This window comes from Aulostomus chinensis, chromosome 2 (assembly GCF_037954235.1).
Source record: "Aulostomus chinensis isolate RoL2024-O1b breed Wild chromosome 2, RoL_Achi_v1.0, whole genome shotgun sequence".
Taxonomy (NCBI): domain Eukaryota; kingdom Metazoa; phylum Chordata; class Actinopteri; order Syngnathiformes; family Aulostomidae; genus Aulostomus; species Aulostomus chinensis.
In genome coordinates this window covers 18,267,909-18,286,926 of record NC_141321.1, presented here as the reverse complement: position 1 = coordinate 18,286,926, position 19,018 = coordinate 18,267,909, and the positions used below count along the sequence as shown (strand labels likewise).

The 19,018-nt window shown below is 41.1% G+C and overlaps 1 protein-coding gene across 9 annotated transcripts in view; it reads left to right on the top strand.

The window, feature by feature from the left end:
• Positions 1 to 697: 697 nt before the first annotated feature.
• Positions 698 to 19,018, top strand: part of tjp1a (tight junction protein 1a) — a 98,949-nt gene continuing 80,628 nt past the window's right edge. For 5 of the 9 annotated variants that reach the window (XM_086182212.1, XM_086182218.1, XM_086182244.1 and 2 more), the window contains exon 1: positions 698 to 1,196. In XM_086182212.1, the coding sequence (XP_086038338.1) occupies positions 1,105 to 1,196 (92 nt within the window). In that variant the 5' untranslated portion in view covers positions 698 to 1,104. The remainder of the gene's footprint in view (positions 1,197 to 19,018) is intronic. The other 4 variants (XM_086182298.1, XM_086182291.1, XM_086182227.1 and 1 more) reach the window with 1 other exon arrangement.

Below are 19,018 nucleotides of genomic sequence, written 5' to 3'. Positions count from 1 at the left end.
GTAAGAAAAGTACACAGTCCCGACTGTATGGATATGACTGCATCACTGCTGTATGACCTGGCTCAGCTTTAAATCAATGACTGTATTAAATATTACCACACTGAGCTCTGTTTAGGTAGTGTTGCCACGAATTCCTCCTTACCGCTCTAAAACAGTCAGTTGTCAGTGGAGGAACTGCTGTGTTTGTGAAGAAAAATTGATTTTGTGTATGTGATGTTAGTCCGAGGTAACTGAGCTAACTAGGAAGTAGCAGGGTCCAGGTCCAGAGCTAATTAGTAGTCTGATTTAATGATAATTAAATAGTCTGATTTTATGATAAATAATTATCGCAGAAAATTTTTGAACTAAATATTTGAACTGTTCTGATTGTTCTTCATGCTGAACCCTACCAACAAGGCCGTGGTCCTCTCCTCCTCCTCCTCTCTGATCACCAGCTTCCTCTCCATCCTGATGTTTTAATGCCTCCTGGGACATCCGAAACGTCCTCAAAATACCTTTGCTGTTCAGTGTTGATGCCATACTGAGATTTTCCCCAGCAGTAGTAGGTTATTACCCCCTCTTAAGCCATTACATGGCTCCCTCCCTCTCTCCCTCCTCCTCTTCTTCCCCCCCTCCTCTGTCACTCCCCTCTCTCTCCCTCTTCGCTTCAACACACGCGTCCTCCCTTTCCTACCTCGCAGACGTTTGGGTGCCGCCGCCGCTGCATCCTATTCTGACTTTGTTTTCCTTTTTACTCCACATTGACGGGGAAAAAAAAACAAAACAAACCGGGTAAAACAGAGCAGTGGGAGTCAAAAGTATAGTGTTTAGCGGGCGAAGCACAACAATGACCCGGTCCTGACTGAAATTGAATGGATTAGGCAATCTATTCTGAGCGCTAATGAGATTAGAGAGTCAGCGCAGACATGGGTCGCGGCGGCGTGGTACCTTTCCTTGAGCTCGTCCGGGAACATTTTCCCTGGAAATGGCGCTTTTGATGCCGGAGATGCCGCGGATGCCCGGGGACCATAGCAGACTTTTGAATGCACGCTCACCTGTGCCGCTTTTGTGGCGCACGGATTCCTAGAAGTAGAAGTAGTAGTAGAAGTAGTGAAGGCGCACAACATGAAGTACCAGAAATACATCACGGTGATGCAGATGGCCATGGGAGTGACAGCCTCTAACAAAGACTGCCTGCCCCCAAAGAGACAGCTGTGGTGAGTATACAGGAGGAGGAGGAGGAAGAAGAGGCGACGGCGGTGGTGTGTACTTGTGCGTAAAAGGTGGTGCCAGGAGAATAAATGTTGCCTCTTGTGTTGTCGTGAAAGCGCTTCTCTCTCTCGCTCGTGTGAAGGTAAATCCTAGCAGCTGTTGACGGAAGTCTCCATCTCTACACCGGTGATCTCCACACACACTCCCAGGCATCCAGCCGGGGAGGGGGAGATGGGCTCTCTGTGCAGCCGGGCATGGCGCCCTTTGCATGCGCGCTGCTTCGCTCGGTGGACTCGGTGGTTTGTTGTGATCCGCCGGCGAGGATGAGTTTCACATGCAGTGGTTGGATAAGTGAACAGCACGGAGCAGGTGACCTCACAACAAGAGGATACAACAATGCAGATCGCAGTCCGACGCTGTCTGCTTTTGTTGGAGTTGTTTCGATTCCACCTGCTCTGTTTCTCTTGCCCTCGTGTCTTTTGTGTGCGCCCCCCCCCCCCAACCTCTTCTCTCATTTGTGATTTCATACTTTAAATGTCGCCTGATTCCCCCTCCTCTCCTCACTTATTCAGAAGCTTCCTGTATTTAGATCACGACGTGGTTCACTCATTAGCTGTTCAGGCAGAGAGAGTGTTTTCATTTCATTAGCACCAGTCTGCTCTTGTTATGGCTCACAAATAGATTATAGGGGTACAAACCTGAATTAGGGGATGAGAGTGCATAGGGCGGGCAGGGACACTGGATAGCCTGGTGAATATGATGTGAATACATGGCTTTGGCTGCCTGATCTCACTCCACTTCAGACATTCAGGACAGCACGGATGAGGGAGTATCAGGAGCAGGAACGTTGTTTCATTCCTGCAGTAGAGTTCCAGACTTGTAGAGCCTGACTAAGGTGTTTTATGTTGATTTTTATTTCTTTAATCTGTATGAGCCCATCAATTTCTCAGTTAATTGAGGGTTTGTACTATAAATTGTTCTCTCTATCAGTTAATCAGGTAATTACCATAATTGATTTATCATTTAAATTGCAAAAACATAAATTCATGTAAACCCATCAAGCACGAACAGCCCATGAGGAGCCAGGGATCTTTGTCATTACCCCTTTACCTTGCTTCATTTGTGTATGTTGGCTTTAAAATTCTAAATCAGTCTCAGTAGGTTAAAAACTGTTCATAATTGGAAGCACAAACAGATAAAATCATCATGTTTAAGACGCTGAATGCAGAAAATGACATTCTGATTGTTCGCATTGTCATTCTGGTCTATTTTGTTCAAAAGAGAGCTGCAATAATCAGATATTAATGTCAGATATGGGACTGATCAATTGCTGGATCAGGTATTGTGAGGATGGGGCTGATCTATTCAGTTGAATTCAGTGTCATTGTGCGTCAGCAGTGTGCAGGGACATCAGCTACATTTTGCTGGAGATGACAGCTCTGACGGAGCTAAAAGCAAAGGCTCAGCAGTTTTGAAGTATTTCTCACTTGCTACTTTCCCTTGCTGATTTATTATTTATTTATCTTATATAATGATACCTATTTACTTTATTGACATGTTTGTTTTACAGAGTTAAGAAAGCCATATTTAAGTCAAGCTTGGTGTAGCCTTACACATAAATGAACCATGTTAGTCTCTCCTCCACCCTGAGTTCATTAATTCAACATCACATCGGCTACATGGAAGCGGCCCCGAGCCCAGTGGTCTGTATCCGTACTTGGGCTGAAAAGGTTGGTTCAGTGCATTTCTACAAACGGCATCCTTCTCATGTCTGTCGTCCTTCCTGAGGTTTCTTCCATTCTTACCCTCGTTGAAGGCGACTTTGGGGAGTTATTGCTGGAAAGTGATGGGGGTAGAATAGAGGAGATTGCATGTTGTACAGATTTGAAAGCTCCTTGAGGAATTTGTGAATGTGATTCTGGTCGATAGGAACATAGTGGTATATAAGACAGTGTTTATCTGTCGTGGACAGTGTAACAAAGCCTGTATCAAATAAGTGGACGTAACCAGATGTAGCTGGAGTGATGTCACCCTCCGCTTTGTTGACTCCTGTTCTGAAACCTTTGCGTTTGTTGGCTGCCGTTATCTTGGTTGGTTTTTTTGGAGTTGAGAGACGGTGGAGCCATGATGGGATGACTCTTTCCTGGTTAGCAGGTCGCAGATAGCAACTTGTCAGTCCCAAGGTAGCCACGCCCCAACTTCTCAGTCCAGTTTACTGTAAACGCACCACAATGTCGCAAATAAGCATCATGTTGTTACAACCGGAAACTAGCGATTAAATCATTAGGAAAATGTTTACTGGAATAAAGAATCCACAGAGAAGTTGGGTGATTGTCTCTCAGCCTACAATCGAACTACTTTTTGCCAGAGTGGAGTCACCCCCTGCTGGTCATTAGGAGGAATGTAGGCTTAAGTCACTTTGTGTTGGCTTCCTTTTTCAGAGCACTAAGGTGGCCCTGAGGGGCAAAACACAACGACATTTGACAGAACACGAAAACATTTCACAAAACAAAAACCTTTCACAACACACAATGACATTTCAGATTATGGAAAGGGAAGGGACAACATTCTTGTTTGTGACTGGATGAACCCAAGTTTGGCGACAGTTCAACGATGTCATTTCCTGTTCCTTTTGCATACTACTCTTAGCAGCATCCTTGCGCAAATTTTAAACTGAGTTTGAAAGGATGGAAAAGAACATTGAAATCATAAAGGAATATTTTAAGAAAGGACATTCACACAACGTAATTGTCAGTATGCTTTCAATATATCATGACATTAAAATGTCCCATGGAACTGGACAGCACGTTCGAAATATTTAGGACTGAGGAGACGGGGTGGCTACTCTTGAACAAGTCACATCAGAGGGGCTATTTTATCAGAGCTGCACGGACCTGGACAGATGTTTGGATACCGGACTATGTGGTTGACTTTAAAGCAGAAATATGGCCTCTTTGTTAAAAGGGACACGGTAACGCAGATGCTTCGAGAACTGAACCCATGTGGGACCTTGTCAGGAATGTTGTCCCTACCCTTTCCGTAATCTGAAATTTCGTGGTGTTTTGTGAAATGTTATTTTGTTTTGTGAAACGTTTTCGTGTTCTGTCAAATGTTTTTGTGTTTTGTGAAATGTTATTTTGTTTGTGAAATGTTTTTGTGTTTTGGGAAAAGTTTTTGTGTTTTGGGAAATGTCATTATGTTTTTCCCCTCACGGCCACCGTAGACCACAGACCTTTTATCAGTTTCCTTGTCTTGCACAGTGTATGCTGATATTTATCCTGCATTCTGATAATATTATTGGAAGTTTGGGGTACAGAACTCAGTACTTTTATGGGTTCTGACTTGGGAGGCACAGTAATATTGGTACATCATTTTTGGAAATTGGTCACTTTTTGATATATTGGTATGTTGGTACATTGGTATTGGTGTATATCTTAACAGCGTGATGGCAGCAAGGTTGAAATCCACGTGGTTGACAAAACTTTATATGAGGCATCAACAAGTCCAGGTCTTCTTCTTCATCTCCAGGTTATTTATTAGCTCATTTGATAAGCAGATTAACTGTTTTGTGTGTGTGTGTGTATGTGTGTGTGTGTGTTGCTAAAATTAAAGGAGCATTTTCACTAGTGTGAGTAAGCACTAAGCAACTGGTCACAATGAAATGAATTCCTCTAACATAACAGAAATACTTTTTTATGTTATTGTTAATAGTATCAAAATAATACTATTTACAGGGAAATATTACACTGCACAAAGTAACTTAAAAAGTATTAGGTATTACTTTGCAGACATGACGTATTCTGTCATGCAAAATTCTCTAAATAAGTAAAAAAAAATGGGGTATTTTGGACATTTTATTAATGAAATGACATTTTTGGTTATTACAGAAAGAGTCAAGTATCACAAGAGGTACCACAGGTATGTTCAGATATGAGCAGTAATTATTGCTCAGTTCAGGGCAATATATTTGTCTTTATTTGTCTTGATTAATTGAAAATATGAGCCACATAACAAAGGTAATTCTAAAATCATGACACAGCAGTGCCGTGTCGGGTTCAGTCTAATTATAGGCTCTCATTACACGAACAAAGAACACATGCAGTTCTACTTCTGCTGTAATCCATGCAGATAACAGTAAGTATGGGGCTCAATCCTTGCAGAATAAAATAGAGAAATCAAACACAGTTTTATAGTAACGATGGTCCGGGCTGGTCCCTGGGGGATACAACCTCTCTATACAGGGACAAAGAGCTTTGCATGAACAGTCACCTGTAGTAACACACCTGACTGAATCACAAGTCCTCACATGGGGGAGAGGATCACTTTTCTCTTCTTAGCTCATGTGACTGCTGCCAAATGTGATGCAGAGGACACAGTGGTGACTTGGTTTTGACACTTCTCCCTTTAAGAGAGGCGCGGCGGTATGTCTGGGACCATCACATCATGGTGGGGGAAGGGGCGCGACCATTAAAACAGGATTACTGTATTGCCTCCGACAGCCACTTTAACCAAGGGAAGCTGATCTAGCGTGTGTCCTCCCAGTGTAGGTTTCATGGAGTCTCCACTTGCTTTTACTGGCGTGCCTTGTCGGTCTTTATTCAGAGTGAAGTTATTGTCCCAAATCAGGAGGTTTGCATGCACAAGATGAATTCAATTAATGTGATTAGATTGAATATTTAAATAGCTCAATTTCAATTTAAATTTCAGTGAATTATTGATGAATTCACAGCTGGATATGTGATGGTATTGGAGCTAATAGGACTAGGGTAATGAATAGATACATGCAGACACTTTTCTTCACCCTCCAGGCTGCGTCACTTATAATGGTAGTTGTTACTCGTAAATGGTTTCAGTTCCGGATGTAGAATCAGTACTCTTACTCTTCTTCTTCTTGATCTCAATTGCTGTTGGCCAAAAATGATTTTAACTCCTGCTAGCATCGTGCCTTTGTCTGCAGTCCTCTGTAGTAAGGATGTATATCTTCACCACCGAGGCCGATTTGATACGCATCTGGATACGCTAGCACAGATACGATGCATTGACGATAAACTGAACGATGCGATATAGTTTGCTCCTGTTCACAATACATTGCGACTACAGAGAGATTCGGTTTGATATGTTGTGATCCGGTTCAATACGGTTAGTCGTGGTACAAGAGTTCATTTGCCCACATCAGGTTTCTTACCTCAATAGCACAATTCTGCTTTACTCTCTGAATCAATTTGAGGGATGTATTTAATATTTGGTTGGTTTTTATGGAGTAAACCATTATTTCTTATTTTGAAAAACACAATTCATTATGTACAGATAGAGCATTCAATTTTATTTCATGGCGTAGTTTGCAGGTTGCGTGCGTCTTGCCAAGATTTTACCTCTTCGCTTGAAAAACACGAAATATTGCCACATGTTTGATGAATGTGTCTTTCCTGGTGCATTAAATATCTCCTGGCTGCTGACATCATCCTCATTTCCCATATTTGTTGTGTTCTTCCAGCTTCCGTCCGTTCGTGCCGTCATTCAGGTCTTCTTCCACGTCTATGATTCAGGTTGCCTTGGAAACACCACAGGGCAGGGAATAGAACATGATATAATTGATTTAACCATGGAATTTACCAATGCTGGCAGGCTACAAGCGATGCACCGCAAATTCACCCGTAATTTACATCCGATGCACCCCGAATTTACTGGTGCAGTCACATCTCAAACATTTGTATTGGACCGCCAATATGAATCGGTGAATCTCCCCATCCCTCCTCTGTAGTAAGCTAACAATATGCAGTTTTAGAATATACCACATGATCAAACAACCACAATTATCAATAGTGAGCCTTTTTTCTCTTACGTTATGTCCACGATATGTTGCATAACTCACCGAGTACGACAGCACGCGCTACTGCTACCACAATTCCACCTGGCAGCATCTCACTGCTCATGTAGCAGTTGATAAAAATGATTCATTCAAGTTGAGTGAAGACCAACATTGAGTTACTTAAACATGCAGAAACAATGAGCTTAAACAAAACAAGCCATGACAAAGTCACAAATGTAATCCAGCGTCTTACTTTTTCCCCATTTTCTGACTGGGAATGTTGGTATTTGCAGTTACTGGCCAGCAAGAACTCATACGAAGCAAAAGAGAAACATCATCACTGCCCCCCATGCTGCTGCTACTACTGCTACCAAAGAGAAGCTGCTCCCCATGATACTCTCCATTTTTCTACTTTTCTATTTTGACAGCCCCTTTAATTTCTTCACAGTGCAATGATCTTCTTGATGTCTTCTTTATGTTGAACGTGATGCACTTGAAAAACAGCACACGGGGGTGGCAGTGGGAAAGAGGTATTATTTTCACCTGTCAACAAAATAAACTTACTCCAATTAAAAACAAAGTGTGCCATGTACTGAAAAACTAGTAAAAAACAACAACTGAGATGCACTTACATCCTGTTGTTGTAGAAAGTGGAGTCACAGTAGATGAAGCAGATATTATACTGAGGATGAAATCAAGAAGACAGCTCGAGCTCTGGCTGCGATGAGAATTACACCAAAAACACCGAAGCAACCATGATGTGGAGCTGAATCTCTTTTTGTGTTTGAAGCGAATAAAGACACAAAAGGTGGTTGTTCACCGAACTGAACAAGTAGAGACAGTGGAGAGGGAGCTTGTTCTAGCTGCAGGTAATGAGTATAATGAGGAAGTAACTGTGCACCAGATGGTTTCATGATCTTCCAAAAACACCCGACCCCTCTCATTAGAAATTTTCTCCCATCCATCCATCATGTTAAAAGAGCAGTTTATTGCACTGCCAATGCAGTAAATGCATAAAATGACGAATTAGATGTTATTTATATCACTGCATGAGGAATAAATGTCAAATGCTGCCTTTTGTGTTCTGAATTTAGTATTTGGGTCATGGTGAGGCGTCAGCGATCATTGATATTGGTTTTGCTGCTTAAATCATCAACTTTAACATTTTCAGAATTAAGGAGATGAGAATTAAATTTAACCAACATGGAAAACAACAATCTTGGTACATCATCTTATTCAAATGGTAGTTTCCTCATGTTACTTGGAAGGGATTTATGTGGTGTCAGATCTTTTTGATATAAAAAAAAAGTGAGAACATCAAAAAAGTGCCGCCTGTCACTAGATTTGATAAGCCGACTGCAGGCGGTGACAAGTTCTGATGTCCAAACTGTGTCAGTCATAGGTTGGAGTCTCTGGTCTTGTGAATTTCCCTGTCGTGGGACTAATAAAGGAATATCTAATCTACTCCAGTCTAATCAAATCTGGTCTAGTTTGAGTTAAATCCATTTTATTTCCACTGAGAAGACACTGAGTTTCAATTGAGATTCAGATAAACTTAGAAGTTTGTCTCGGTGAATGAAGAGGTGATGTCACAATCACCGTGTTTCACCCATTGAGCAGCAGAAAGACTTCTATCCTGAGCTTGAAAGCTGTGATTTACTGTAATGGAGGCATGAGAAGCTGTTTTAGATGTGTTTACATCCAAATGTGGTCACTGTGGGCTTTTTGAAAGAGAACAGATGAGAGATTTTCCTCACTTTTAGGGAATGTTAACTGGAACGGGACACAGTGACTCTGCTGAGGCTTCATTAGCCATGCATTTCTTCGAATCAGCCGGTGCTTGTTTGTTTGTTTGTTTGTTTGACTGATGGACAGCAAAAATGTGACAAAAGTTTTTATGCTTGCTTGAGCTTTTTTTTTTCCCCGGCTGTTAGAGGACAACTCTTCTTCTTCTTCTCTGTGTGCTGCAGCCATGCTTGATATTGCCCATACTGCCATTTTCAGATGGGAATACACATAGAATAGCCCAGTGTACTTGCTCAAACCAGTTGATTTAAATGCTCATTTTCTCAACTGAATTTTTGTGCTGGACTGAAAATAGACTCTATTTATGATCATTGTGCACCATTTTTGTACCGATAAGATTATGTAAAGGTACGTATCCATCCATCCATCCATCCATGCATTTTCTACCGCTTAACCTGTTAAGGGTCGCGGGGGGGCTGGAGCCTATCCCAGCAGCCTTCAGGTGAGAGGCGGGGTTCACCCTGGACAGGTCACCAGTCCATCACAGGACCAACACATAGAGACAGACAACCATTCACTCTCACAGTCACACCTACAGTCAATTTAGAGTATCAATCAGCCTCGTCCCCTCTTGATGTCTTTGGACTGTGGGAGGAAGCTGGAGTACCAGAGAGAACCCACACAGGGAGAACATGGAGACTCACACAGAAACACCCCGTGCTCAAGGCGGGGCTCGAACCCAGAACCTTCTTGCTGTGAGGTGTCAGTTATTACCACTGCACCACTTACTGCCGCCCATTTACATCTTCATACATGAGCAATTAAATATAGACCAACTTAAAGTATTAAGATAAACAAAGCAGAGGCTGCTGTAGATTATGTTACACCAGTTTACAATCAACATAAGCATTCTTACCTGCATTTGATGCGCTGTAAACAAGTTTTTTCTAATATGGGCACGTATCTGAAAACATACAGTACACCTATACAATATATCTGCAATAGGCCTTTGAGAGGCTGATAGATAGATCAAGCTCTTCATGTTTTTTTGTTTTTTGTAATTCCACAGCATCAATATAAGATGTATACACCCATGTAAATAGACAACCGGTTCAAATGCCTTTAATAATGTTTTTCCGCTTGACTGAAGGCGCGTATCCCGGTGGAGGGAGACCCCAGTACACCCACAAAATATTAAGCTGGTCAAGGTGTTGCAGGATTGTCACACACTGGAATGGAGTGCAGGTAGAGCAAATGGAGTTTTTCTATCATCGCAATGCAAAACAAGTTTGCTTGATAAAAGCCCAGTGGTGTGTAGTAACTCCTGCTCTATAATTAGTTTGAGATGACCCATTAAAATTAGCTTGGTGACGTATCTTTGAAGCGGTCCCAGCTCTTCCTGCCATGTGGGTGTATGGTCTTGTATTGTGTGCCAGATGTCGAGTCTGCTCCCCTCCAAAGTGACAGCTCTGCCTGGTGTTCTCAGTCCCCACTGCTTAATGATGCAGTAAGTTAGCAGACCCGCCCCCCCCCCCCACACACACACACACACACACCAAATATACACATATACACAGACATAGCGATGCCCTCTCATTTGCTTGTCCACACATCCTTCCTCCCAGCTCTTTAGTAGAACACACATGACACACACTGCAGTTCTTCCCCCCCTCTACTCTCCCAGTTCCTCTCATGGAGGCCATGATGCGTAACCTCACACAAACTGACAATGCTGCGCTTTAGTTACCTCAGCAGGAGCCTGAACCCAGGGTGGGCCTGTCATCATAATAAGTATTTTTCTCAAAAACATGCAGAAATGTTCTCTCTTTTCTTTCGCTTTGGCTGTTTATCTGACTGTCCTCCTCTCCTCTCGTCCGAAAGTGGTGGAAGTTCGGTCCCTCTGATATTATGTCATCTGAAGGATCACTGTTTTAGCCGCTGGAAGAGGAGCTGGATTCCACTGCTTTATACTAGGGGTGCACAATAATATCAGCATGTCATCTGTATCATCAGATATATGTTTTTGTTTTTGTTTTTTCAAAAATATGTATCTGATGACATAAACATATGTTTTTGTTTTTTAAAACTATATGTCTGCCCTGTGTTGCTGAAGTCTTTTTGTCAGTGATGAGCAAACAGCAAATATGTGATTTATGGGCTTTTCCAAATGTTTTGTAATACAGAAGAAAATCACTGTATCAAATACACAATGATAAAATGTTGTTTTTAGTATGATTAGAATGTGAATATCATATAAAGTTGTTTTTATCGTAATAATATTTTCATCTCTATATATTAGCTATTGGACAAATCAATTGAAAAATATCAGACACTGGCAATAAAGATGGTGGCGGGTCAGGTGCGTCTCTACTTTGTATCCAGTATGAGGTACAGAAGGACACCTGATCAATCTGAGGGGTCGGGAGATTATTAATCGGAGAGGAAAGAAGAAAATCAAAGTTTAAATTAATTTTTAGTTATTGGACTTTCCCTTATCTTCCCTATCATTTTATTTTCAATCATTGTGAAATTTTGATTCATTAGAAGATTTAATGAAAGAAAAACAGCATCTGTTGGAGCGGAGCTATTTACGGCCCATCAATGAAATGTGAACCTGACTACACACTGAGGATAGTAAGATGCCAGAGGTCCAAAAGGATGGAATTAATCAATTACTCACAGTGTAAATGCTTAATTTAACAGGTACTAGTAGCTGGAGTTGCACAGTATGTAAGTGGAGGTAGAAAGCAGAATGAGAAGGTAACGTCATTTCCACTGCTGCTTAAGTCATGGCAAGCCTTTAAATCATGAAGTCTGATCTCAAAAACACAAGTCATGACTTGACATTCATGACTCTCCTCACACTCAAGTGTGTGTGTGTGTGTGTGTGTTTTCATGGTTTCTGTCCATTAGGAACTCGCATGTTCTTACTTTGGCAGAACGGTTTTAATCTCCTCTCAGATGATTTATGCCACTAAAGGGAACAGATTACACTGGGTTTATTGACTCATGGCTCACCCCCTAACCCCACCCGCTCTCCAAGCACCCTGTGGGAGAGTGTGTGTGTGTGTGTGTGTGTGTGTGTGTGTGTGTGTGTGTGTGTGTGTGTGTGTGTGTGTGTGTATGTGTGTGTTGCTGCAGATTTTTTTTGGGTGTCTGAGTGGTTCTTTCAGAGATAAAGTTGAAACAACTTGAATGGTTATAACTGGAGACTAAAATTAACTTTTCTAACATAATCACTTTGGTTTGCGAACTGAATGCACAAGAGTTGCTATCCTTCTCACTCTACCAAGTTGTCAACTTTAGATTTGATTTTTTGCACCTGAAGACGACGTACCTTTAAAGGTCCAGTATTGACACCTTGTTTCACATAGCTCTGTGTACGTACGCGAGTCAGCGAGAAAGAATGCAATTTATTCCTATTAAAACCCAAAACTCTGGGAAACTCCATACATCCATTCACACCTACCGTCAATTTAGAGTATCAATCAGCCTCGTCCCCTCTTGATGTCTTTGGACTGTGGGAGGAAGCTGGAGTACCAGAGAGAACCCACACAGGAACAGGGAGAACATGGAGACTCCACACAGAAAGATCCCGTGATGGAGCCGGGACTCGAACCCAGAACCTTCTTGCTGTGGGGCGACAGTGCTGACCACTGCACCACCGTGCAGGTGCCTGGGAAATGCCCTCCATTTTAAATTTTTATTTTTGTTCTTATATATATATATATATATATATATATATATATATATATATATATATATATATTTATATATATATATATATATATGATTATGTGTACATAAAAAAATGAGCTTTTGCCGAAGAGTTTAAACAGACCATGGAATGAATGAGCTAACAGGCTATAGTGATCTAAATCTGTGGGATGAGGATAATCCATGTAGTGAGAAACAGACAAAAATAGGCTCTTACTTCGGGCCAGTTATCGGATGTTTCCATTGTCTTCCTGGGGTCAGTCTACATGGTGAGCCAAGGATGGATTTTTGTCAGAACTATTACCATATTAACACATTTTTCACTAGTGTATCCCTGAAAGTAGTAATTGCATTGTTTTTCGTTAGCCTAGAACGAGATATTTTTATCTTCATAGGGAGCATTTTTAGCACAATACTCCTACAACCAGCTTTCTTACTGTACTCTGGGTGCTTCAGTCACAGAAGACTGCACCCAGGTTGGCAATTGTATGAGTGTATCTGCTTGTGGCGACTGGCAGATTCCATTACTGGTTGGGTTTTGGCCACATTGTCTTTTTATTTTGCAAATTCATTGGTTTTCCTCTCCTTTATTTCAAACGCTGCATGTATAGGAACCAGCAGTTTGAGTCGTGCACGCTCTTGCCAATGAGTCCGTCACAACAGTGCAGAAAGTAACTGACAATAGAGCAGGGTTTTTTTTAGAGGTCGTTTCTTAAAACAGTTGCAGTAGATTTCAGGAAAGATGGCTAGTTGTTTCAGTACAAAAATAATTTCCATTTTTGGTAGTTTCTCATTTGAAATTAATCAAATTCTTTTCCATTTTATAAATTGTTCAGTCAAATGCCCAGGAGCTATTAGTTTATTCAGTTTGAGGTCACGTGGCACTAAAAGCTGCCTTTCTGGGCTCAGTCCTAGTGTGAGATACCCACAAAGCCAGGCAGTCGCTGGAGTGAGATGAAAGTGGACCAGAATTCCCTGTATACAAACGTTCTCTGCTGCTGTAATTTCCTGAGAAATTGTATTGTTCCCAAACAAGAACTATAAATGAAAGGTGAGTGTCTTTGAGATCTCATTAGGCTGCACTGTGCTGGATCAGCCCCTCCCGACAACAACAGACACTCTGCCAAAACCTGCACTTCTAAACTGCTGTTTCCAAGAGGAAGAAAGCAATAACACCGTATGAGACCCAAAATTGTCGAGTACCATCCAAATAGTCAGATGAGCAGTGAAAAGCATCCTCCCTGATTAAAGCTGCAGTTCTAACATGGCGGGCTTGACTTCCTGCAGTAATAAGCCAGACTAAGGGTTGATTATGTCTGTTTAAAGAGGTTGTCGGCGGCGGCGGGGATGGTTACAGAGACTCATCGTCTCCAGTCAGAGGCAGACGCGGAGCAGCAATGACTTTTAGAATCTGTGAGTCACACGTTCTTGACCTCTCTGACTCATGACTGTCACGACGGCTCACAGGGAGCTGACAAGATGAAATACATCACTGCTGTCCCGCACATACAGAAGGACACAGCAGAGGGGATCCACTTTTGTCTGACAGGTCCTAGTTTAGATTGCCTTTCTTGTCCGATTCTAAAATTAAAATTGAAATTAGAATATTTATTTCATAATAAATGCTCTGCAATGCTCTGGGAAAGACTGTTCAGGAGAAAAGTGTATTTGATAACTTTTGAGCGATGCTACACAGCCCATCTGTTATCATTCATTGGGCTCAGCTAACTAGCAGTCAGCAGGTCTCTGTGGGTCTTTAATGTGCACACAGAGGAGAGAGGGGTGTCTGTCTTCTAGTCAGGCTCAGGAGAGGATGGACAATAAGTGCATTTCTCTTTTAAACGGGCATTGGGGAGACATACAAAGCCACATTAACAGCTCATTTCAGTTCATTACCGCTGTTGCCCCTTCTTTTACCCCACTGGTAATGGACAATTATCAGAAATATCCCAAAGTAAAGTGTATAAGAATGATTACTGTCATTTGGACAAGGCGGGAGGCATTTCAGGCTACTTTCAGTTATGTAATCCAACTTGTCTTCACAGTGACTCTCTCTTCGTGCATGGAGGATCAATACATGCTCAAGTAGACTCTGTTTATGAGTTGATGTCTTTTAAACATACAAACAAGCTACAGGGATTTTTGAACCTAGACGTTGACCTGCCAGTTACCCTCCTCTCTGCAGGGGTCAGACAGCCTTTGGACATGACCGTTGTCCCGCCTTGTCAGATACATGTCTATATGCCTAATCTGTCTGTCCATCTGTCAGGCCTGTCTGGCCTAATCAGAGACTTGATCCCGTCACAGATTTTTGTCCAACCCTCCTCTCCCCAGGTGGCTACCGAAGGGCTTAGAGACTCACACATGTAAATAAAAGGCTTTCATGTATTTTGCCTTGTTTTTATGCTTCCATGCCGGCCGTGGCTGAAGGCTGGAGTAAGCAACTCTTTCCAGAAGGGCATTTCATTTATACTGATTTGATATTGGTGGTTAAAAATCAAGATCTGGGTGACCTCACAGAACACATTTTGGCCATGATTTAAGAATTCATGTGTAGATAATCTTACCACAAACATCCAATGTGATGATGTCTTGTCAGGTCGAAGGTACATTCACTATGATGTCATGATGTACTGTAAAAACTCTTCCCTGGTCGTTGCTGGTGGAGACTTTTTTAATTCTAGTTCCTTTTTTCCACCTGTTTTACCAAACAGTACATTCATGGGTTTGGTTCTGCAGTTTCGGGCAGGTCAGCAAGGTTGTCCAGATCAAGCCAGATGTGTCATGCACCTCTTGTCACCACTTGTCCCCTGAAGTGGGGCCTGTGAGCAGAACAATGCCTGTTCGGCGTTTGCCGTCACTTCAGGCTGAACAGTCAGACATTACGAAGCGCTCAGGACGACCTCTGAGCCATACACTGGCAGTGTCCCTCTGTCCTTTGTCCCTTTGCATTATGGTCTCTCTCCTTATGTCCCCTTGTTTTGCCTCTGAGCCCCGTGCTCCTTCATGCTTTGCTCACCTGTCTCTTTTTATTTCATCGTCTTCATCGTCTTCATCTTTATGCTCTGGTTTTCCCACCTGTGCACACTGGTCCCGGTGAGTGTGTGAGATTATATGGAAAGTAAAACAAATAACTGAACTATTGTAGGACTAAAAGCATCTTTGAAAAGGTCCTAGAATATAAATGGAGAAGGGAAAGGTAAGTGAAGCTATTTTGGATGCAACACTGACACTCTGTGAGCTGGAAGAACAAAGGCTACTCTTCCTCAGTATAACTTTTTTTTTTGGAATATTATGGACCATTGTTCATAGACATAAAGCATAAATGCAGACTTATAATGAAAAAATGGAAACATTAAGCACACCTGTCTTCATCCCAGTTATCGTCCCTAAGCTGAACCAGTTGTAAAGCTGTAGAGAGCAATCCATCTGCAGATCTGTCATAATAAAGTACGCTGCCTTGGAGCTATCAGAGTGTACAGCTCCTAATTCATCACCTCTAATTCACTGCCGACTCCAAACTATGTAAAAACTCATTGTATTGATCACTCTCTAAGTGATTTGTGGAAAACACTAAGACCAACCTGAAGCTCACCCTTTTTACCATCACAAATATTAACATAATTATGCAGTTTATTGTTCACATTTTTTCAATGAGGCAGCAACTAATCTTTTTTCTTTAATCTAGTTTTTTTCTCCAAATATAATTTTCCAAGTAAAATTGTTAGATCTACAAAATGAAAGCCAAAATCCATTTTAGACAATAATGTTTTACAAACTTGTATTGTCCAAACAGTTTTAAGCTCTTAGATGCTACATAAGTCAAGTTATTATATCATTATAATAATAATAATAACAATTAATAATAATATAATGATAATAATAATAATGATGATGATAATAATATAATTATTATCATTATTTATTGAACAGCAAAAGTCTGTAATTTGATCAAACTGCTTAAACATTGGCGTCAATATCCGTGCATCTCTAACTTTTTTAGTTAAACATGACTTTTTGGGATGGATGTATTTATTTCTAAATTAATTCAGTTTGTTTTATAGTTGATGATAATCCTACTTCAATCAGTGACTCTTCATTAGGCCATAATATCGACATGTTTGTGGGGGTCTTGGATGAAGTCCTCTGTAAAGCTTTGCAAGTGACCTCTTAAATCCAGAGCAGGAGGGAGATACTCTATTTTAGGCTGAAGTCTCATGTAATATTCATGAACTTTACCTCTCGCAGCAGTCAATGCTTAGCATTTCTTGTTATTTCTTTAGTTTTGTGCTGTAAGATGTGGGCTTTGTTTGTTGTTTTCACTGAAGGGGGTCACTTTGGGTACACATCGTGAGAGCACTCCAGTCTGTTTGAGAGTTTCTTTCCATATTTCTCCAGAGGCAGTGAAAAGTGAAACTTACTTCAGCCTGCACAGACAGCCAGACTGTGTCTTACCCACTGGTTTGTATGGCTCCATATATCGTCCTAAAATCCTGCTACATCACTGCTGATAAATCATTCAGAGGCCAGCCGCAAGTGAGCAGTCATACTTCTGTTTATGTTGCTTGTCTGGACCAGACTGTTGATAACAACTCAGTATGTCTGTCCTTCTGGATCGCCTGAAAACACATTTGTCATCAGTCTGTGCACAGAACCTTAAAAAAAAAAGAAAGAAGAGGAAAAAAAATGACCTTCTTGACAATTGTGGTATTTGCTGTGTCATTTAGTATTTTAATTGCTTTCAAGGATTTTGCTAATTGGAATATAATCTTTGCTTCTTTCCTACTGTGGAAACATTTATGTGCCGAAAGTCTCTGCCTTATGGAAAACAGCAGTGATGTTCTATATATATTTGTTGTCGTTGTTCTCTTAATTCTTATTGATGTAATGCTTTATGATGACAATGTCTAGGTGACAGAGTATTTAAATCCCCGTACCAAATAGTCCCCACTGTTTTTTCACAGTGAATCTTATTAATTAGTGCAGGATTAGTAGAGTGACAACAGGTTGTAAACCAGACACAGGCTATGTCAGCCCTCCTCTTTCTTAGAAGCTGTGTTGTTGTTGTTAAAACCGTCAGAGCTTCAACTGCTAGTGGATGTGTGAATAATCTTCTTGTTTGGACAAACCTGGGATTACAATAAGTAAAGCAATGTACTTTAAAATGATACTTCACCCAGAAAGTGTATTTTGCCTGTTTATTTCTCACAAATGGGCTTCTCGAGCTCACAAAGCCCAAATTTTGACCCCAGAATGCAGAAAAGTCAACCACAATAACCTTTGAAGCTAACGTGTTGGTGAATAACTGAGCATACAGCTGAATAAAGAAGACGTGGATTATACCTGAGGATGAATTTGAGAGCTTCTAAACTGTTGTTTTGGTTTTTTTTACACGGATTTGCTGTTTTGATTTGTAGTCTGTCGTCATTAGCTTCAAGCCAAATGTACGTGGCTGGCTCTTTCTGCATTCTGGAGCCACAAAGAAGTAATACAGCTGTGCAAAAACATCTTTATGAGCTGTGGGTGCTTATTTCAGAGTACTTGAGAGGCATTTTTTGGTGAAGTGCCACTTTAAGATTCTGTGTGGCGTGTCCTGAGTAGAAACATCTGTGTGTGCAGGACAATCTAGAGGACAGGGATGAGCATAATGAATTGCATGTATTTGTTATTGCTCTCATATACCTTTCTGGATTTCAGAGGCCTAGAAAGAATTCCAGGATTTTTTGTGTGTATTTGGAGTCAGACCTGACTATGACATGTTCTGATGTGAGAAGCACCTGCAGTCACATTTCAGCTCTCATACCAGACAGAATTTGCAGCTATTGATCTAACTTTAGCTGTCTTGCTGCCTCATATCAAACCAGAGATGTAGATACAGAAAAAGAAACAGGAGGATGTAGAAACCAAAAATATACCATATATGTTACATATATATATAACACCAGAATATATATTAAGTTGTGTCTCTCCTGTCAGCACGAGTTTTAAAATAGAGCACCAGCAATCTAACAACAAAGATTTTGAATTCAATCACCATTGTCTTTTTTTACCCTTCTGTCAATACACACATTTTTGAATCCATACCTTTTACTGCTCATAAAAGGAAGTGTGTATTGACAGGCGCTCTGATCTAAATGCAGGGGGAGAGGGATTCGCTGCAGGTGGTCGGCTGTATTGTACTGCATTCCCATCACTGTAGCACTCATCAGATTATAAATGTTTTCGCCATGTTAGCAGCATGATGAGTTTGCCTTTGAGCAAATCAAGCACTAGAAAAAAACAACAGAGCACTTTAAGAAGTCGTGTTATTCTCCTCTGCTTGTTGTCGACAGATTCAGTTTTCAGACCCTGGTTTGACTTTTTTCAAGTTGACGTATGTCGCTGTTTATTAGTTTACTGTTAGCAGGATAACTAACATGATGGATTTGGTTGAAATGTGGTAGATGATAGATCTTACACAGAGAAACAATCGTATCACCAAACACAACTCTGATCCGATGATGTCATGTAGCCTTGGCGAAGGTATGAACTCAACAAGTTCCCTCCAGTCTTTCT